The sequence below is a fragment of the Salminus brasiliensis genome, chromosome 23 (genome assembly GCF_030463535.1).
Source record: "Salminus brasiliensis chromosome 23, fSalBra1.hap2, whole genome shotgun sequence".
Taxonomy (NCBI): domain Eukaryota; kingdom Metazoa; phylum Chordata; class Actinopteri; order Characiformes; family Bryconidae; genus Salminus; species Salminus brasiliensis.
The window spans coordinates 5,094,252-5,117,374 of record NC_132900.1 but is presented as its reverse complement, the minus strand read 5'-3'; the positions used below and the strand labels follow the sequence as shown (position 1 = coordinate 5,117,374).

At 41.4% G+C, this 23,123-nt stretch overlaps 1 protein-coding gene across 1 annotated transcript in view; it reads left to right on the top strand.

Moving 5' to 3' along the window:
• The window catches only part of cntnap2b (contactin associated protein 2b), a 66,537-nt gene that overhangs the window by 17,395 nt on the left and 26,019 nt on the right, over positions 1 to 23,123 (top strand). Inside the window, exons 2-8 of the mRNA XM_072668440.1 lie at positions 14,205 to 14,315; positions 15,384 to 15,577; positions 17,091 to 17,238; positions 18,059 to 18,262; positions 19,410 to 19,594; positions 20,796 to 20,939; positions 22,358 to 22,616. Coding sequence (XP_072524541.1) covers positions 14,205 to 14,315; positions 15,384 to 15,577; positions 17,091 to 17,238; positions 18,059 to 18,262; positions 19,410 to 19,594; positions 20,796 to 20,939; positions 22,358 to 22,616 — 1,245 coding nt within the window. The remainder of the gene's footprint in view (positions 1 to 14,204; positions 14,316 to 15,383; positions 15,578 to 17,090; positions 17,239 to 18,058; positions 18,263 to 19,409; positions 19,595 to 20,795; positions 20,940 to 22,357; positions 22,617 to 23,123) is intronic.

Sequence of the window (23,123 nt, the reverse complement as noted above, 5' to 3'; positions counted from 1 at the left end):
TAAAAACTTTAATTTTTAACTTAATTATTATAATGAACTATAGTTATTAAGAACGTCATACGCAAACATCATAATTGGTACATAAAAATGTTAAAATATCCTACATATTTAAAACCAAAACAAAATAATTAAAAGGTTTACATACCTTGTTCGCATTAAAGGGCTTGCCTCGCCCATTTGGCTTCGGAGCTGTGGGACCAAGTGTACTTGGACTCTTTTGGGCGTAGTTATTGTGACAGGCCTACTAATGAGGGTGTTGGAATGTTAGCTATCAGCTGACCAGTGTCAAATCATGGCTCGAGCTGTGCCCTATTAACTATCCCACACATGTAAAAATCCAGGTCACTGTATGGAGCACCATCATAGGGAGCAGGGTATCACTTTACTTGGATGGTCCATTGTGGATGCCTCATAGATCCATCCCTGACATTCAACTGAATGTCTATTAAAATAAATTGAGTTGAATGCAAATAACTGTCTAACCTTAAAATCACCCTTTTAGGGTTAGATTTAAGATTTAGGAGAGGGTCAGTGTTAGGTAAGGTTAGGTTTTAGGGTTCATTCGAGTGTAAGGTTAGGGTTAGGTGCATGGTTACATTGAATAGACAGTCATTCAGTACATTCAACTTAGAGGCATCTATAATGCAGCATCCAGGTAAAGTGATGCCGGGAACAGAATTCAACAAGGTAGTGAACAATTACAGACATTATATCGTTATGTACGTGAGCTCGCTGCTGCACCACGATCCCCATAGTAGCCTATTAGAGATTATGTAACATTCTTGACATGGTTTGGAGGCAGCTGTCCAAGCTTTGGCCCTCCCATCAGGAGATTGCAGGATTGCACCATGGCTGGAGGTCAGTCCCAGACAGCATAATTGGCCTTGTTGTGAGAAAGATGGCTCACCCTCCCTCTTACCACTGCGATCACATTACATGACATGACAGAAATGTCCGTTATTGTTGTCCTCCAAGGAAGTTGCAGCTGCATTAGCTGTAATTAAAAAAAGTACAGAAGACGCCGTATGTGACCCAAAGGAAGCACATGTAGTCCTCCCAGCGCTGTCAGCATCGTGTGGGGGTGGGAATGGGAAAGTTTTAAATTGGGGAGAAATGTCATCATGAATTAAACATGTTGTCTAATGTATTATTATACCACATTAGTCTGATCAGGAGTTCATAGTGAGTTCAGTTTGCTCGCTTCTACCGTCTTCTGAATTATTCTTCCTCTCTTTGTCCCCTGAAGTATTCTCATTTCAAAACTCAAGGGATTCCCAACTCTTCGGCTATATGCATGATTTATCCACACAGCATGGTTCCACACTGAGCTGAGGTTACGTCTTGTCCCGTACTATTAGGTCCATTACCCTGCATGTAAAATGAATGGGATGTTCAGCTACATTAGCTGGTTCTGAATGCAGAACAGGCTACGTGGGAGTCTGTGGGACACTACTTTCTCTATACTGGATCTGAGTACCACATGCACATGTGCAAATGGACCAAGGCCTTTGCTCTGAGGGTGTGTTTATACTTATAGTTGGGTTCCCTTGATCTGGACCAAGCAACGAACCCAAAATTCAGAGAGGAAAAAGGTGACATATGATACATGTATAACAGGAGGCTGCAAGTAGAGGTCCTGCATGATCCATGGGGTTTCATTTGCAGCACCACAATCATAGTGGGTAAACAACCAGCTGGGTGTGGGTTGAATCGTGCGGGTAGTATCTCTCACCGGGAGGAGCCGAGCTCAGACGTATAGATTACTGTTAATGTACATGTGCTAATTAGTTTATTGCCATTATTGAAATGTAAAGGTTTCTGTGGCTGCATGGTGGTCCACAGTTGTGTGTGAGACGCATGTGGGGGAAAAACATGGAGTAACTTGACCCAGAACTTTTCAGGAGTGATGGAGCTCCATCCAGTTCCTTTGGGATGAGTTGGAGTGGTGGTTCTCAGAAGTGTAGTCTCTCTATCTGTGCCCCTGAGTTCAGAAAAAACTCTGGACACGCATGTATCTAGAAACCTTTGGACATTTTGGCTGCAATGAGGCAGTGACGCGAGATCCAGTCTGTTGAACATGCTTGAAATCATCTCTATTGAGTCAGAGGAAGTGGAAGCAGTTATTAAAGAGAAAGAGCCTTTGCGGTAACAGCCCCCCTAAAGCTCCTCGGATTTTCTTGTCCTTCTCAAGGCAAGTAGTTGAAAATAGGCGTTTCACAGGCTTACTTTTTACCTTCACAGACACGAATCAGTGCTGGGTAAAAGTTGCGTGGAGTTTCTTTAAGAGTTTCTCCGCCGGCTTTGATGTCTGCGTGACACTTCATCAATTCGTTACGCTCCTGTATAATTCAGCCATGTAGAAAACAAGCCAGTGGCCAGGAGAACAATGGCTTTGTACTTTTCTCTCACGTTCAGAATGCTGATAGAGGCGTAGTGCAAGCTGTGTGCGTGTGTGTGTGTGTGTGTCTGGCAGACTAATGGACCGTTTTCTCTGCTGGAGCCGGTGGGAGATCCAGGCAGGGGTAAATGGAGCCAGAACATTTGAGCCTGGGGCCCAGGCAGACGCATAGACACAGACAGACAGAGGGACAAACAGACAGAGAGCCTGCTGTAGCTTCTGCACTAGAGCCAGCGAGTTCCTGTTTCCATAGAAAATCACTTTCCACATGCAGTACCCCTTTCTCACAAGTTAACACACTTCCCCGGGGTCTGTGACATTCTTAGGACCCTGTACCACAGCACCCTTCTCCCCCTGTCTAAACAGCCCTGTTCATGCCTGTTCCTTTACATGAGAACAAGCCACTGCTTGTCCCACACCCTCACTCTTTACATGAGTCCTCTCGGCTACACGATTTCTTAGACTTTACCTTTAAGGTTATTCATGTCTGTGCCTGTTTGCTCTAGCTAGCTTACATTTACTTCACCTTGAGTTCACTTCTCTCTTGTTATCACTCTCGCACAGCAGTCTGTTGTACCTGCCTTTCTGTCCTTGGGTTTCCAGTTACTCAGATCAGGAGCAGTATACACGTATAATGCACAGTTCTGCAGTTATCATGCAATGTAAAATTATATTAAACACATGCTGATACAACATTTCTGCTGCTTGATACAAAAGGAAAATTCAAAAATCCCCAAATTCTAATTATCTTTCCTGGCAGAGTATATATAACCAAAATGGCAAATTGTACTCCAAATGTGCATACACAGAGTGCATTATTAATATTGTAACATGTTGGATTATAGACGCCTGGTGAATTCTGCCGAAAGCTGGCAAAAATATGTATAGAAATAAATATAGCAGTCAAAATATGCATAATGTTTACGCCCCAGTATCATGCAGCCTTATGCTGTCGTTTTTACTGTGATGATTTGTGACATAGCCTGAATCAAATCTGAAAGATGTCCTGCTTTCTTGCCTAGGCAGCCCAGGGCTGGTAGGCCTGGGCAGGATGATAGGCCCTACTGACACCCAAATGGATGTGCACGAGTGCTGAAAAAGTGCATTTTTCTTAATACACCCCCTTTAAAATATTACTGACACAATAGCAGACACAAGAGCGTTAGCAGGGTCAGAATGTTCAATGGTCATCACCCTACCTCATCATCCCCAACTCATCCCAGAAGTACTGGATGGAGCACCATCCATCATTCCAGAGACCACAGTTGCTCCACTGCACCACAGCTCAATGCTGGAAGGCTTTATACCCCTCTAGCCTCAGAGCACCTGTTGGCAGGTTGGAAGTAACATGTTTGGACCTTTCTAACTTGTGTACTAACACTGGGACCTACCACATCCTTACCATATTCATGGTGTATAAAATAATACCCTGCAAATGTAAGAATTTGATGCTATGGTTTCTCTATAGGTTGAATGGGATTTTGCCAGTATTCTGCAAAGCCATGTCCAACCTTTGCAACATGAATGGGTAGAAACACCTGAGCAGATTCACCGGCTGATTCTAGATCAGTCTTTTCATTCTTATCTCCAAACCCTGAGGTCTGCTTGTTCAAATTCAGGTACATTTGGCTAATTGTGAACAGCAGCTCAGAATAGGAACCTAACGGAACATTTGCTCCCTTTCGAGGGCGCAGGGATTATTTTTAAAATAGCCTCGACTCAGCAGTCAGCCTAAATGCATTCATTTAGAGGTGAGGGTGCTCCCTCAGTGTAATGAGGCAAGGCTTTGAATAAGGACAGTTCTCACAGATATAGATATCCTTTTACACAGACTGTTGAGCGATGGTAATGAGGAGATATGTGTGAGAATGTGTGTGTGTGTTTGTGTGTGTGGGAGTATATTTAATACCATCGTCCTCTGAAGGTTTGGGCCTCCTGTTTAAACATTACAGGTTTAGCAGTTCTCCACTTCCACTGTGTGCGGAGATTAGCTGATATTCGTAGGGGCTCACTCTTAAGTCTGATGCTCTCAAATCTCACTACTACTTACTGAAACTGTTAGCATTAGCTGGTTCCACACTGATTTAGGCCTGTGTATTAGTTATACTTTAAGTATGGCTACACTTATAGGCCATTTTATCAGAGATACCTAAATAACCTACCTACAATCGATAAGCCCGCTTCCTATTCGTCAATTAGAAAACCACCACTGAGCTGATGTCAATTGGATGGTGCACTGTTCTCACCAAATGGTCAAGATGGTGGCATGGTGGTGTTTGTGGTTCTGGTAAGAGGAGTACTGTCACTTCTAGGTTCAGAGTGGGTCCACTATCCAAACAAATAAGCAGCCAAGAGCAACTCTATGATCATAGACTGGCCTTGGATGAAAGGCTAGAGCAGTGGGTCTCCAACAGTCCTCCCGGAGAGCTACCGTCCTGCAGGTTTCAGCTCCAACCCAAATCTAGCCCAGCCCATTCAGCCAATCAAGGACTTCTGAAGGCAGTAATTAGTTGGATCAGATGGGGAGGATTAGGGTTGGATCCAAAGTCTGCGGGAATGTGGCTCTCAATGGCTGGACGATTGCTAAAACAGACTGTTCCTCAGCAGATGGGTTACATTCTCTAGCTGTACACCAACGAATGGGTTTATAAAAAATTGTATGTGAAGAAACTGGAGATTTTAGGTGCATATTATAGGTTCACTAAATGGACAAACGTGTTGGGACACCTGCTCATTCATTGTTCCTTTCGAAATCAAGGGTATTAAAAAGAGTCTATCCTGATCTATAACTGTGTCTACTATCCAGGGAAGAAGGCTTTAGGCTACTAGATTTTGGAGGAGCATTGCTGTAAGGTTTTGATTGCATTCAGACACAAGAGTATTAGTGAGGTCAGGATTTTGGATGAGCACTACCACACCTCATCATCCCCAACTCCCCAACTCCTCCCAGAATTAATGGAGTACCATCTATCTATCTCAGCTCAAGTCTGGGGGGCTTTATACCCCTCTAGTCCATCCGTGGCATTAGGCAGCATGGTGCCAACAGGTTCATGTTTATCTTCTGCAGAGAGTCCTATTCTCTCAGTAGGATATCTCTGTGTGTGTGCATTTGCACATTTGTGTTAGCAGTGGGTTAGACAGCTGGGGCTGTCCACAAACATTTGGACTAGACCCACTAGAAATGAAGAACATTGGCTGTTTATTCCTTGCCCTGTCCGTCATACCAGCTGTGATAATGGATTATGATTTACTGAAAAGCTCGAGCAGTGTGTGTAAGTGTTTTTGTAAGGACAAAATGTCCCCATGTCCCCGTGTCCCCAACTGATTTAAAAATGGGCAAATTATCACTGTTATCTGAAAAGTGTGTGTGTTTCTGTAGATTTTGAGAGATTGACTGGCCTCCTTACTGTGTGTAATCAGACTCCCCCGCTGTCTTTTCTGTTTTTCCAACCACAGCCTGCTAATGAGTGAGAAATAGCTCCCAAATCAGACCGATGTAGTTAGTGCTCAAAGGAGCTAGCTAGCTAATCACAGACAGCTACTGTCTGATCAATTCTGGATGCAATTGCTAATTATACCTTGGATGTAATGTTTTAAAAGATTGATTGTGAGATGCTGACAGCAGGACTACATGACAGCTTAAACCATGATAGCAGTCCATGTCCCCCCGTAAACTTTTAAAAATAGAGGTACTACACACAGTTCTTTGAGTAATGCCATAGGAGAACCATTTTAGGAGGTCGATGGAAAAATTCTTCCCATATAAAGGTCATTCAACATGAACACAGGTGCAAACACAGATATAAAATACGAACTAAAGAATACGAAAAGTAGAATGCTGAGTTTACGCTCATTAGCATACACTGTACGTACTATTGCACTGTTCAAATATACAAGTTATCAATGTAAGTTTTGAATTGCATATAAGTTACACATTATCACCTTATTACACATCGACCTACCTATCAACCAATCTGTCTACTTATGTACCAACTGACCAACAAGGCTACCTATTTACCAGCCAACCAGTGGCTGTGTTTCAATTGCGTACTACACACTAATACTATAAGGTGCAGACTATATACTAATCTTAATAGTGTGGGTTAGGTTTGGCAGGTTTGTACACAAAATATTAACAACTAATAGGAATGTGATTAAGTGTTGATATGCCAATATTCTACCAACCAACCAATCACTTTACCTACCTACTAACCATCTGCCTACCTGCTTATATAGCTAACATCCATTCTACTGATATGTACCTACCTACCAACTAGTGTACCTACCTACCTACCAACCAACCAACCAACCACTTTACCTACCTACTAACCATCTGCCTACCTACTTATATAGCTAACATCCATTCTACTGATATGTACCTACCTACCAACCAGTGTACCTACCTACAACCAACCAACCACAGTATCTACCTACCTACCTACCTACCTACCAACCAGTGTACCTACCTACCTACCTACCAACCACTTAATCTACCTACCCACCTACCTACCTACCAACCAACCACTTTACCTACCTACTAACCATCTGCCTACCTACTTATATAGCTAACATCCATTCTACTGATATGTACCTACCTACCAACTAGTGTACCTACCAACCAACCAACCAACCACTTTACCTACCTACTTATATAGCTAACATCCATTCTACTGATATGTACCTACCTACCAACCAGAGTACCTACCTACCTACCTACCAACCAACCAACCACTTTACCTACCTACTAACCATCTGCCTACCTACTTATATAGCTAACATCCATTCTACTGATATGTACCTACCTACCAACCAGAGTACCTACCTACCTACCAACCAACCACATTATCTACCTACCTACCTACCTACCTACCAACCAGTGTACCTACCTACCTACCTACTAACCAGTGTACCTACCTACCTACCAACCACTTAATCTACCTACCTACCTACCAACCAACCACTCTACCTACCTACTAACCATCTGCCTACCTACTTACATACCTTACAACCATTCTACTGATATCTACCTACCTACCAACTAGTGTACCTACCTACCTACCAACCTTGTATCATTAGCCGCCATTTTTCTAATAATTGCTCCAGACGTGAGTAGCTCCTCCCTTTCCATTTTGCATTGCATTGTGGGACAACAGTGTCCATTGTAACCACACTGACCAGTTCTGAGTATGTCTCTTGGATATTTGAGTACACTAAAGTTTGCCATTTTTATCTACACTAAATACTTAAATACTTAAAAACTAGTTAATATGAGTAATTGGTATGCAATCAGGACGCACCCGGTGCAGTGTGACTATTCTGTTGGTACAGTTTCAGGCGGTAAAGTGTAAAGTGTGTGTATTGTGTGGGTGGAGGTGTGGTGTGGTTTGTCCATAGAGTTCCATTATAGTGCTGATTGAGGTTCTTACATGGCATCCTTTTTTATTTATTCACAAAACCTAATCATTGAAATATTCATAAATTCCCTATATTTAACCATTTTAACTTGATTATAACTGCAGTTCTACTTTATTGATAAAAATAAAGTATTTCACAGTCTCTTTTTACTCTAATCATCATTTTTTAGTTTAAATTGTCTGTGCCTATTCAGATTGGAAAGCTCATCTTATTTAAGAGGATTATATTGAATTAATTGTGATTGCATTATGTAGACTATTGAGAAGTGAATTGAACACTGAGCATTTATTCATATCGCAGAAATATTTCAAAAGGTATCTATCAAACAAATATGAGTAAATTTCATCCCGTCCTCCTCGACTGCATTATTTACAAGTTACACAGGAAACAATTCTTCAAAATAATATAGTAATGAATTTTATTCTGTAGTGCTTCATGCCAAAGGGGAGCTGTGTTTGTTTCTTGTTCTGAGAGAGTGAACTCGTCAGAGAACTTTCTAATGAATAAAACAGCACAGCGTATAAAAGGAGAGAAAAGCAACTTTCCAGCAGTCTCTGTTCAAAACGAATGGCAGACGAAACCCTCAGCAACCCAAGCTTGATTGTATTGGGTTAAACAACAGTGTTTCATACCTTTCTTTGAGGCATCAGGCATCATTCTTTGGTTTAAAAAGCTATCAACCAACCATACTCACTGCAGAGTGGAAAAACACAGTTTTCTTGTAAATGCACCTTAAATGATTATTGATTTTTGTGCTGGTGCTGCTCCTAAAAGCTTTCTGTTATTTTTCCACTGTAGAATCACGAAGGTCAACCCTGTTTGACCATATGTAACCTCTCTTGTCCTCACTATATTGTCATCAGTGGTGTTGGATCATTTCTATCTACCAGGGGGTTTATACTATCTATCATATAGTCTATATAATTACCTAAATATACCTAAATACCTACCAACCAATTTATCTACATACCCATACAATAACTAAACAGTCTATCTACCAACCAATCAATCTACCGGCTTACCTACTTACACACCTACCAACCATTCTACTGATGTCGACCTACCTACCAACCAACCAAGCAACCACTCTTCCTACCTACCAAACAGTTGATCTACCTGCTTATCTACTTACATACCTACCAACCATTCTACTGATATCTACCAATTTACCAACCATTCTATCTACCTACCTACCTACCACTATATCTGCCTACTTACCAACCAATCCAATCTACCTACCTACCTACCTACTTACTTAAGAAATCTACTGTATCTATCTACCTACCAACAAAACAACCAGTCTACCTACGTACCAATCACTCTATCTACCTACATATCAAGCAGTCTACCTACCTACTTACAGACCTACCAGCTCATCTATCTACCTACCAACCAACCAATCAGTCTACAAACCTTACCAACCACCCTCCCCAATATCTATCTATTTCTATCTATCTATCTATCTATCTATCTATCTATCTATCTATCTATCTATCTATCTATCTATCTGTACCCATTACACCTCAGGTGCTGTACATGAGCCCACATGTCAATGGCTCACTCTTTTCACTCCACATTATTTACAGAATAGCTTTACAGTACTTACAAAGTAATAAGCCTGGGGTTCAAAGAGTTAAAGAACAAATCACTGGTGTGTGTGTGTGTGTGTGTGTGTGTGTGTGTGTGTGTGTGTGTGTGTGAGTGTGTCAGATCTTTGCTGCTGGATGTGCGCTGGTTTATCCTAAGACTAAGGGAGTTATGCAGGCCGAATCGATACCAGTGCACTTTGAGCTTGATTCGGAGGGCTGGCAAATCTGCTAAAGACTACAGGAGATGCACATCGGCTTCCACAATTACATTTCTCTACATTACTATCTCTCTCATTCCTCAATATCCAGGCCCAGGGCACTTAGGCCTTCACCTGCTGCATGATCACTTTATCTCAGCATTATAGAACTGAGTGAGTGTGTGTGTGTGTTGCATCCGTTTCCATACATTTAATAGGTTTTAGAGAGCTGATTTAAAACACATTTCAGCAGTTCTCAAGTCTTCTTAGTGTGTGCATTGATTAACTGATGATTACTCCTGGGGACGCTTTGTGCACTTTACATTGACCTGGTGTATGCATGTATATATATATATATATATATATATATATATATATATATATATATATAATTAAAGAGTTACAATGAAATTTCATAAAATGTATATAAATTCTATAAATTGATTTAATAAAATATTCATAAAATCAAATCATTCAAATAATATCTACATGAAGCTCATTTCTCTTTGCCTTTAATATCATAAAAATAGTGGTATGATGCATTGCACATATACATTAAATTTTTTCTTATGGGGGGAACATTTTATGATGAATGGACTAATAAACGTATGTTTTTATATTAACTAACAATACAGGTTATAATGTGTGTCCAAATATTTGTGGACACAAGTTTCATCCATTGCTGACATGGATAGACACACAGCTTGTCTTGTCTTTGTAGAGATACTGCTAATAGAATAGGACTCTCTATGGCAGAAAAACATGCTGCCTAATGCCAGACGTGGGCTAGTAGAGGGGTATAAAGCCCCCCAGCATTGAGCTCCATCCAATACTTTTGGGATGAATTGGGGAGTTTGGGATGAGGTGGTGGGGTGGTGATCATCCAAAATCATGACTTCAAGAATAAATTCTTTCCTGGACAGTAGAGACAGTCTTTACAGTGAATACAGTGAATGAGCAGGTGTCCCAATACTTTTTCTAAAAAAAAAAATGTTGTTTGTTTGTTTTAATCTCATTTTGATCCACGCTCACATGGCTTATTTCTACAAACCCTTAAAAAAGAAGGGCATTGCTTTTGCATTCTCTACCATCTCCTGTTAAACAAGCCCATTGCTGAGTAGACTGTTTGTGAACTCGTCTGGAAATGCAGACTATAATCCTACTGTAATTAAAAACACTAATGGACCATTGCAGTCATTATCAAGCCTTCATCCAGTGTCATTCATTATGTTTGGAACATTTTCCATTGGGTGATCAGGTGACCTGAAAAGAAACCAAATCGTTGCTTGTCTAGAGGAACCAGCTGCTCAGTTATGAGGAACGTGAACATTCATCGTTGACCTGGCATCTGTCAGGAGCTTGTCAGTTCTTTTCACATACACAGTAAGTCTGATCAGGAATGATTCATCTGTGAAAGCGTTGCAACTCAAGCAAGGTTATTTGAATTAGTCTGATAATTGCATCATTAATCGGTTGAGGATTCAAACAAGTACTTTGAGAAGGTTCTCCTTGTAAAGAGAAAATGAGAAAAACTCATTAGAAAGTGAAAACGCCAGCTTGTGGGAGTTATCAGTTATAAAGGCTATGCCAGTATTTTGCCTCATTTTTCAATTAGATTCTCTAAGATTTCCAGCTTAATGCAGTAAGAGTCAGTCCAATCCATCTACTAAACCTACCTAAACCTACCAGCCAATCTACACTATGTCTATGCTATATGCCCATGGGCTAAAGCAGTATAAAGCCCTCCAGCATTGAACGGTGGAGCAGTGGAAGAACTGTGTTCTCTGGAATGTTGGATGGTGCTCCATCCAATACGTCTGGGATGTCTTCTGGTCATCAAACATCCTCAGCTCAACAATGCTCTTGTCGTTGAATGCAGTCAAATCCTCACAGCAGTGCTCCTCCAAAATCTAGTAAAAGCCTTCTTCCCTGGACAGTAGAGATAGCTACTCCAACAAAAGCAGGATAAACTTAATGAATGAGCATGTGTCCCAATACATTTGTCCATGCATGTATCTACTAACCTACCTAGCAGCCAATCTATCTACCTACCTTCTAACCAAACAATCAATTGTTCTCTATCTGCCTATCAACCCTTCAGTCTATCCACCTAGCTACCTACCTTCTCTGTAAGCAAAACATGAGTGCAGAGCATCTCTTATTGGGTTCCTCCAGAACTCATTTACCTTCCAGCACCTCTCAAAAAGCACAGACATAGGCTATGCACCACTTCCCATGCATTTAACAATACATCATCTTGATTCCACAGAGCTGTAATTATCTAGTACACCGATTGTTTAAGCTCAGAAAAATAGTTCCTTTATATTAATATGCAAATTAGCAATCTTCTATGGCAGTGTTCACAGAGCTATTCCCAGCCAGCATGCTCATGTAAGGGCTCACCTGGGTGGAACATGGGCTAGGTGGGTACCAGGTATGCTCTAAGTGGGTTTGTACATGAGCTGCTACTGGGACCCAGTTGGGCTTCCCAACGGGCCCCATCATTGTAGCCCACCTTAATCTCAGTGTACAGTCAATGAAACTGGTTTTGGGCCATTTCTGGTTTGAAAGATGGGTAAATTTGGGCTGTTGTGCCCATTTCATGAAGCATGTCTTAGCCTAGTGTACAATCCAAATGGGGTCCATGTTTAGACCCTCCTGGTCCCATCACTGACCAAGGTGGGCATCCATATGTGGGGTCAACATGGAATATGTGGACAATTATTTTGAGGAAATGAGGAAAATGTGTTTTTAGGTGATTTTAGATGAACCATTTCCTTAACACTGATTGAGAACCAGACCTGAGGCAGGGAAATCGGTGCTAATGTTAATCATTTTTAATGCATAAATAAGACTATGAGTTTGCCCAGAGAGTTTCAGCTGTTGATCAGAGCTGTCAGTCACATAATTATATGACTAATCATTCACACCAACATAATTGAATGCAAATTCAAAGGCTTTCACAACCAGTACATCATCCCACATGGTATTTAATGCTGTAAAAATACTTCACAGTTTTATTAGATACCACTATGGAAAATGATCTGATCAGATCTGGATATACCTACATTATTTACTTAAAACTAGAGTGGGTGAAGAAGAAACATGGAGTTTTCTTCACTGCACAGGGGGCTTGAGGGCCGGCTTTAGACTAGTCTTAGACTTCCAGACTTCTGGACAATAGTAGAATCAGTGCTTGAAGTTATAGTGAGTAAAGTAGTCCACGTCCATGATGGGATTCAGGACAGAAGCCAGTTGTCTGTGCTATACTTAATCTTATGTTTTGCTGAAATTGACTGCAATCACGAGGCACACAGATTATTATTATTTGTTTGTGCACTTTGATCAGTTATAATATGAACCTCATCTGTGTTTGTCCGGGAGCATGAATCATTCTAATGAATTTCACACCTTGAAATGTCACAATAATAAATGCGGAGGTAGAGGATTTTCATCTGCTGCCCTTGGTGAACAGGAAATGAAGAAGGACATAACATGGTATTATTGTACTGCGCTTTAAACACTATGTATTATAAGGTCACAGCTAAATTTATACCAGTATAATTTATTTTTTCCAGCATTATTGTTGTCCCCTGAATATCCGTCTATTCTACATTAATGAGCTCTGAAATCATGCTCAAGAAACTCAAGTTCATCTCAGCTGCAGATGTGATGTTTATCATGATGCTCAATCCCAATTTTTTTAAAATAAAGGATCAATAAAGGTTCTTTGAGCGATGCTATAGAAGATGCACATTTGGTTCCATTAAGAACCATTTTTGTAATAGAGATGTGACCATTGAATTGATAAAGAACCTTGCATCAACAGAAGCTATTTGGGTGTTTTCAAGGTTCTTTAAACTCACACATCTCTATGAGAAATGTATTTTTTTAATGGAACCAACAGTGATTTTTCTGTGGCATCACTCAAAGAACCATTTGTAGCACCTTTATTTTTAAGAGTGCAGGTCAAAATGAAGCATTAAACAGTATGGCTTAATCACCAAGACATTGCCTGTGCGACCAAACATGTTTGAGAACATTTAAGAAAAAAAACATTACTGGGGAATTTAGTGACAGATTCATTCACTAGGATTGTTTTTGCATGATGGTGTTGTGTTATAGAGGTCCATGTACAGGTAGCCTTCAAAAAAGGCTTCAAAGAGGTATTGCTAAATGGACCCTAGAAAGTCAAACTGCATGTATCAGGTATTGCTGAATAATGAGAGTGTAGTACACGGAGCGGACAAATCCTGAACCTTGAACAGTGTTGTTCCTCATGCCAAAGAAAACCCAGCAGAACTAAAACAAGGGCAGGAACAGGCCGATCTTAGATCTCGCCCCAAGACCGTTTCAAAAAGCCAGCTAATATTTGTTTTTAATGGTAAGATGTGAAAAAGCCACACCCTCTGTACCACGAAAAAACAGGGTGTTTCATTCCGAGGCAAAATAGCAGGGTGGTAAATGGGCTTGTTAAAGAGTAAATAGGCTTGTTATACAATAAATAGCAACTTCTATGGAGCCTTTTAGTCTCTTACATTGTGAAGTTGTGAGTTTGGATGTATCCATGTGTTTTGAATATGTCTTCTACCTTTTTCTCTACAGAGCGGTGTGACGAGGTGCTGGCCACTCCTCTCCCCTACAGTGCTTTCAGCAGCTCCTCTGTGCTGGCTCCTGATTTTGGGGCTGGCTATGCTAAGCTCAACCGCAGAGTGGGTACGTGGGCTGCTCTCCCTCTGTCTTTCATATTGGCCTTTGTATGAGACACCTGTTTACACTGATATGAGAGCAGTATTTCTGATCTTCTGAGGTTAGGAGACTGAAAAAGAGCTTCACTGCGATATGCAGGAGAGGATAAATATTTGTGTCACCCGTCGTTTATCTCCTGAATTAATGACCACTGTCTTGGCATCCTTACTGGATGACATTTAGAAAAGAGTATTGCTCACAGTTCAATGCCAGAGAACGTGCGACACATACAGAGATAGCACTTCTGCTCAATATAGACAGCAGGAGGGATCAGTGATGGCTTCATAGGCTTCGGTTTGGGTTGTAGGCTTCAGAATAGGAGACTGTTATTATTGTGGAAATGCTAACACACTGTAAGTACTGATTCTGTAATGGTAGCATTCGATTTACATTTACATTTATGGCATTTAGAAGACGCTCTTATCCAGAGCGACTTACAGGGTCACTCGTATTACACAGGTGGGCCAATGCAGTGTTAGGAGTCTGGCCCAAGAACTCTTATTGGTGTAGTGCAGCACAGTCACCCAATTATATATGTGTGTATGACTGATTTAATTAGACTAACTAAACTGCTAAACTGTTTAACATTGCTGCTTTTACTGCCGTTAATGTGCAGCGCAGCCATCTTGGATTTTGAACTTGGGGTTGGTGAGGCTCTCCTGACTTTCTTAACAGGAAATCTGACTTGTTGGGGTGTTCCAGTTGAAATGGCCTACTTGGAACTGGGACATTTTGTATTCCAGTTCAAATGGATCGCAGCGTGAATCTAAGTAATATGAAATTATAGCATCATAACATGAACAGTATGCTTTTCAACCTGTAATTAGAAAATACACTGAGTGGGAAATGCTAAGGCAGTCTGCAAACAATGAAAACCTATGAAAAACCTACTTATGAACGTATGAAATAATAGCATGATAATACAAATAGTTCAGTATATGACGTACCTTGTAGTCGATCGTTAACCATAGCGTCAGAAATGCTAGCACTGTGATCTCATCTACTACCTACTCCTCATTCTTTGTCCCGTCTAAGGTAACGGAGGCTGGTCGCCGCTGGACTCGGACAGGTATCAGTGGTTGCAGGTGGATCTCAAAGGCAGGAAACAGATCACAGCCATTGCCACTCAAGGCAGATACAGCAGCTCCGACTGGACCAAACAGTACAGAATCCTGTACAGTGACACAGCAAGTAACTGGAGGCCGTATCGTCAGGACGGCAACATATGGGTAACTGCTGACTGATGATTTATTGGTTAAAATTAGGTCTTGTTTATGAGTTACAATTAAGAGCTAGATTTAGTTAGAGTTAATTCACTGAATTATTGATAAGTGTGAATTGGAATTTGCAGTGCAGTGTTTGTGGACACACCTCCTAATGAATGCATTCATTTACATCAAGTTGCACCTATTGTTGGACACAAATGTGCAAAAGCACACACACAGCTTGTCTAGTCTCCAAGAAGACGTACTGACAATTGAACCTATTGCCTAATGCCAGAGCAGTGGTCCTGGAGGCACACTTAGTGGATTTTAGTGGTTTCCCTGCTGTAACACACCCACTGCAGCTCTGGAAGGACTTGTTAATGAGCTGATTAGTACAGTCAGGGAAGCATTGACCCAGCAAACATGCTTATGTGGGGCTCACATGGGTGGAATATGGGCTAGGTGGGTTGCAGGTGGGCATGGGAATTATATACATTTTTTCAAATTGGGCCCCATTGTTACAACCCACTCTAATTTTACAAGGGTTCCATTTAGGCCCATATAAAGTGTACATCCCAGATGGGGCCTTCTAGTCCCATCACTGACCCTGGTGGGCATCCATATGTGTGGCCAACGTGGAACCCGAGAACATGTGCGGGGCAGGGTGTCTCCAAGACCAAGATTGAGAAACAGTGACCTTGAGGGGTATGAAGCCCTTTAGTATTGAGCTGTGGAGCAGTGGAGGAATTGTGTTCTCTGGAATGATGGATGGTGGATGAGTTGGGGAGTTTGGCGGTGAGGTGGGGTGTCGCTGAATTCAGTGAAATCCTCACAGCAATGCTCCTCCAAAATGGAGAGACCCTTGGAGACCCTTGATTTCGGAAGAAATAATTAATGATCAGGTGTCCATATACTTGTGTCCCCGTGGTGCATGCCATGTTTAAGGTTTCTCTCTAGAGAGCATGTTTATTTCTTTTAATTAGAACATTAAACTTGACCAGGACTGCCCAGACCTTTAAGAAAGTGAGAAAGAGAAACATATAATCAATAAACTCTTTCTATTTTTCATTTATGTTTTTTTAAATGATCTGTCATGTAACAAACATATTTCCCCCTACTGTTATCATTATGACTGGAAACACCCATGCAACATAAATCAATTTAATTCTAATTACCAAAAGCCAGACATCCCCCCGCTTTACAGTTCTGTTTTGTATTGCTAATCAAAGTGAGGGACTGAATTGATTCTCCACAGCAAGCTTGAGGGTCTTTGAGTGGAGTTAAATATTATTACACTCATCATTCACCTGTTGTACAATTATGAGATAATAAATATTTTCCAAAAAATAGAAAGCCTCACACAGAGCTAATGAACTGGAGTAAATTAGAAGAGAGAATTACCATCCCTCAGGCGGGGCACGATGAGACGTTCTGTAGGAGATGTGTGTGGACTTCAATAACAGGAGGTTCGGTTTTGCAATAAGAGCCTTTATCATTACTTTTATGGATCTGATGGGTCTGCTCTCACCTCTCACAGACATTCTCAGGTAACTGGAACTCGGAGAGAGTGGTGCGGCACGACCTGCAATACACTATAGTGGCTCGATATCTGCGCTTTATTCCCCTTGAGTGGAGTGAGGAGGGCAGGACTGGTTTGAGAGTGGAGGTCTACGGCTGCGCCTACTGTGAGTATCTGTTAAGATCGCAAGTTGGAAACATCCCAGCCAGCGTGTCAGTGTGGGGTGTACTTGGGTAGAAAGGCGGCTAGGTTTACATACAATGGGCCCCATTGTTACAGCCCACCTTAATCTCACATGGGCCCCATCTAGACCCCATGCAGTGCAGTGTACAACCCAGATGAGGCCCATGCTTAGCCCCTCCTGGTCCTATAACTGACCCTGGTGGGCATTCATTCGTGGGACCGACATGGAACCCGAGGACAAAACTTTCTGATTCCCAGTTGGGCTACCCATACATATAGCCCTACATGGACTAGGGACGTATACTTCAGTGGAAATACTCCAGTCTTTGTCTTCCTGCTTTACCACAGATAGTTTTTATATACTCTCCAAAAGAACTGAAATCAGACTGGACAGAGGCCAGTTGGTAAACGTGAATGTAGCAGATTCATAAAACACACTGTACCATAATGTCAAGAGCACAAAAAGGTACTGTAACATGTAAACAAGCATTCCCCACCCCTTTTTCACCATTTACATATGCTGTTAGCTTGTAACACCACCCTGTCCTACAAAAAACTCCATGTAAAAGTGTCTTGACCCTAAATTTCCAGGTCAGGAAGCTTCTCTATGATGTTTTCATACATGTTTGGTCACACAGGCAAGTCTTCATGCACATAAAAACAATGAGCTGATTAACCCATACATTTAGCAGGCTAAATTGGATCTAGTATACATTGAGCACCATGCCAACAATTGAGATGAACAAAACGTTTGAAGGGGCATTTAATACTCTAACACTATTTCAATATGGATGTGGTTTCAGGGGCTGATGTGATCAATTTTGATGGGCAGGGAGTGATCCCTTACCGCTTCCGACACAAGAAGATGAAGATCCTGAAGGACGTTATCTCTCTGAGGTTCAAGACCAGTAAAGGAGACGGGGTTCTGATACATGGAGAGGGGCAGCAGGGAGACTACCTCACCCTGGAGCTACGCAGGGCAAAGCTTGTACTACAGATCAATTTAGGTATCTTGAATTTTTGAAGGGAGGTTCTGAAAGGCCAGGCTGACCATGAATTACAGCTAATGGAGAGGATTTAATATGTGGAAATAGTTATGCTGTTAACATCTGCTAGGGTTTATATTTTATTAGCAATTAACATTAACATTTCTGAAAGACCTTTAAATACCCATAACTAACCAAACAACCTAATCTGATTGATGAAAGCTGGTGATTGAAAAGCTAAGAAACAAAAGCTAGTGGAGAGCTCTTAGCATCTTATTGCAGTGTTTGTCTTTGTAATGGTAACCAGTACCTTCTGCTGACAGCAAACCAATAACCAATGTTATGTCAGCATTTCTTTGAGGCCACAAATCCCAGCCTAATCCCAGCCTAACTAAACAACTTTAAAGGGGCTATCTGGTCTAAAACTACCATTTAACATTAACGTAATATTTTGTAGTGCAGCATTGCATTTCTCAGCTTCATTAATTGGACAGTATTGACTCACACTAGGCAAATACATCATACTGGGAATTTCACAAATGGACTGCTAATGCAGCCATAACATAACAGCTATTAAATGTAGATGTCATATTGAATGCCCTTGACCAGCTTGAGCTGGCCAGGTTGAGTTTTTTTCCAGCAGGGCTTTGTAGTTTTTTCATAAATCCTGGTCATGCTGCTAGCCATTGGCAGCCGGTGCCCTGAGAGAGCGCCTTGGCCTCGCTCTCTCACTGGCGTCTCAGAGCATTGGTTGATGATGTTGAATTTCAGACTGTATTCCGGCAGGCCAGAGCATTGCATGTGGGGTAGAATATGGATGGGTTGGGTAATTGATGATCCATTTTGGGGAGAAAATGGGGAAAAAACAGCTCATTAGTCTAGAAAAGAAAATCTGTTGCCATGTTTACAGCAATGTAAACTATTTTATCAGTAACTACCTGCATGACATGGACCATACGCTGCTATGATTATATTAACATGCATTAGTGAATCCACCCAACATGGTTAAATGGCTCATTTGCCATACCAGTGTTGGGAAGTCCACTACCACAACAACAAATAATTACTATGTATTTTACAGTCCTTTGAAGTTTTGAAGCACCTTTGAAGTTCTACCACTGATGTCAGCGTTGTCCCTTTATCATTTCCTCATGTTTGTCCACTCCAGGCAGTAACCAGTATGGCTCCATCCAGGGTCACACTTCAGTGTCCAGCGGCAGCCTTCTGGACGATGACCACTGGCACTCGGTGCTAATTGAGAGGTACCGTCGCAGTGTGAACTTCACTCTGGACCAACAAACCCAGAGCTTCCGCACCAACGGCGAGTTTGGCCATCTGGACCTGGACTACGAGGTCAGCACACGTCACACTTCCCGCTTTGGTGCATATTTGTGAAGCTTGTTATGAGGCTGGATCACTGATTTTCCAGTGGCGGTGTATTTTACAACTCTGAGGTGATTTTTCATTGTTACTGGTGACTTTTGAGGGTGCATCCGGGATTATTATTCATTTATGAGAGGGGAAGGGAATCTGCAGAGAGATTTTTAAATTAGCCTTCAGCTTTCTTTATGCAGCCCTGCTGCCTGTCCCATGAGTCAGCTTTTGCAGGGTCCAGGGCACGAATACATGAATACAAGCACGAGTTATTGCTGAAATATAATAACGTAGCCTATTCCTTCCCATTCTCACTCTCGCTCTCTCTCTCTGGTAAGCTCACTCCCTGTGGGTTGCTCAACTCCTTTCTGTTTAATTATTCCACTCTGATAATAAGAAATTACCTAAAATGATTTAAAAAAGAAATAAATATCTGTAAACTGGGGTAGGTTTAGTTACTGATACAGCTAGGCATCATTCTTGTGTTTAAGTTTTGAAAGGGCTAGTAGACCTTTTACTCGTGGGCCTGGTCATATTAAACACAACTCATCATGCGAATATGATCTGATCGGCTCTCAGTATCAGCCTGAAAATCGTCCGATGCGATACATAGGCGATCAATTCACAGCCGATTCATCTCTGCTTTCATCCTATTGAAGCTGTTCTGCACATATTGCACAGAGTAGCACTGTTATGGCTAACCCATCATGTCCCGTGGGGTAGCAGTCTTACCGCTAACCCATTTTGGTCTTGTATGGCCACAAACCTGTATACCAAATTTTACAAAAAAAAAAATATAATAAGGATTACAAATTTATTCATCTTGAGTTTCAGTCTAATCCAGACGAATCTGACTTTTAAGAGGGTTGACTACTTGTGCAAGGCAGCATATAGCCAAGCAGACAGACAGCTAAATGTGGACCTTAGACCTCTAGGTGTTGGACATTAAAAACAGTGTTGGTAACTATGAATTAAAAATAAAAATATATAGAAATATATGGAAATACTAATATATTAAATATTGTTATATAATAAATATAATAGAATAGAAGGCCAGTGTTATTTTTAGTCATTAGTCACTGCAATTATTGCCCACTAGATTGTTAGCCAGTTGCGGCATAACAAAGTCCTGCATTTGTTCTTTTCACACTGATATCTGTACATCTGTTCATGTCATCAGATCAGTTTTGGGGGAATGCCTCTGTCAGCTAAGCCCAGCTCAGGAGGCCCGCAGAATTTCATAGGCTGCATGGAGGGCATCCTCTACAACGGAGACAACATCACCAACCTGGTCCGCAGGAAGAAACTGGACACGTCCAGTTTTGTAAGTGACTAATTTGCATCTCTATTTTTACCAGAGTGCTGCAGAGCATATACCGTAGGCTGCCAGGGGGAATCATCTGCTGCATATATATGCTTCAGTATATGCTCCAGTCATGTATGGGCCGAGCTCATTTCTGATTCACTGCACTGTTTTCTAAAAAAAAAGGCTTGATTTTCTATTATGAGAGTTGTTCCCTTTTGTAATGATCCTTCAGGATATATTTAATGCCTCAATAAAGCTTTTACTCTGTCTGAATATGTTACCTGTGCTCTGTATAACCATTCGCAGAGCTCTAAGCTTTGGAACTTTTGTTTTTAACCAAAAAAGTAAGTCTTCTTAGTTTTACTTTCTTTTCCCATCTGGTTTCTACTACCCTGTCCTTGATCCTGTAGAGTGTACTGTACTGTGTGTGCTGTGTGTGTTGTGTTAAGTTCAGACTGAGGCCCAGCTGAGAAATGTAAACCACCTGTTCATGTAACCAGTGACCCCACTTTAACCGTAATGTAGCTAGTGTACCTGTAAATGCCTTCTCCTAAATTCATACATATCCCATGATGTTGTAACCCAATGAGTTTATTTGACTCCCTATGTCACAACTCACTGTACCCTGTATAACCCCATTGTGTTGTTTGGACACATTTCTTCAGGCTACACATGCATCTAAGTAGGGCTGTCATATCAATTACAGTAATAATCAACTCATCTACCCAGTGAAATTACCCGTATCATGGAAAATCAGAATTGTGAAAATGCAGGTGTGTCCATACGGCCCACATGGAGATTAATGAACTGCAGAAATCACCCGTTTTCTACCAAATTCAATGTGTGTGATTTTGTGATGCTACAAAAAACAGCTTATATGTGTCAAATTCAACACAAAACAATGTAGGACTAATGTAGCTTTGCACTAAGTTCTTCTACATCAACCGTGTCCAGTCCTGGTCCTAGAAACCTAATGTCCTGGACCATTCAGATCCAACAAACCTGGTTCTAATATTCTGAAGGCCCTGAAGGCCTTCATTGCCTGGATCAGGTGTGTTAAACTAGGGTTGGAGCTAAACACTGCAGGGTGGTAGATCACCAGGACCAGTACTATTAATCCCTGTTCTAGGAGAACTTTAAACTCAACGAGGCAGCAAGCTGAGGTCTGGTCTTTTTGGAGACAACAGATGCTCATAGTTCAATTTGGTGTCCCTAAAACTACATGTTGCCTCCAAAATCACACCTAGACCACCTTCCACCTCTAAAACAGCGAGACAAACATTATGTAGTTATGATTGTAGCTCAAAAGAGGAAAACATGCATTATTATCATAAAAACTATCTATTAATTTAGTTGAAAAGCTTGCTTTCAAGCAGACTTAGTAATAGAGTAATCACGGCGGTCATCATTTTTTCCCTGTGTGTCTCCTTTTCCAGCGTAATCTGACCTTCACCTGCACAGCTTCTCGGACCTACCCGGCCTTTTTTAACTCCACCAGCACTCTGCAGCTGCCGGGCCAGAGCGATGCGGACACGGTGTCAGTCAGCCTGCAATTCCGTACATGGAGCCCAAGCGGCCTGCTGCTCTTCACCCCGCTCATGCCTGGAGGCGTGGAGCTCAGTCTGGTTGAGGGGAAAGTGGTGGTGCACATCTACATTTCACAGGGCAAGAACACACGCGTGGATATCTCCTCAGGTAACAACACGCACCTCCATGAACCCTAGAACCCACTACACTCTGCTGTACGAGCTGCTGCAAAGGGATCTTTAAGTGCTGCCGTAGAAGAACAATTTTGGTTCCAAAAGAAATGAGTTTTTTTTTTTTGAGTTTTTTTTTTTTTTTTATACACATAGACAGCTTGTCCAATTGATATGCACAATGAATGAGCAGGTGTCCCAATACTTTTGTCCATGTAGTGTATAAATCTGTGTAACTGACAGGTTCTTCACATTCTCTCACAAAATTCACTCTTTCACAAAAATGGCTCTTTTCTTCTATGGCATCGCTCAAAGAACCACAGGCAGCACCTTTAGTTTTAGGAGTGTATCTCTGGGAAAATAACTTTATAGTGGATGGAAATACAACAGAAAGGGCAGCTAGTGTCTTCTCATGGTTTAAAAATGGTTTAATGATTTAATTTCCATTAGTTTTCATGATAGCGTGTTGAAGGAACGACCATAGCACTTCTTTTGATGATCTCTT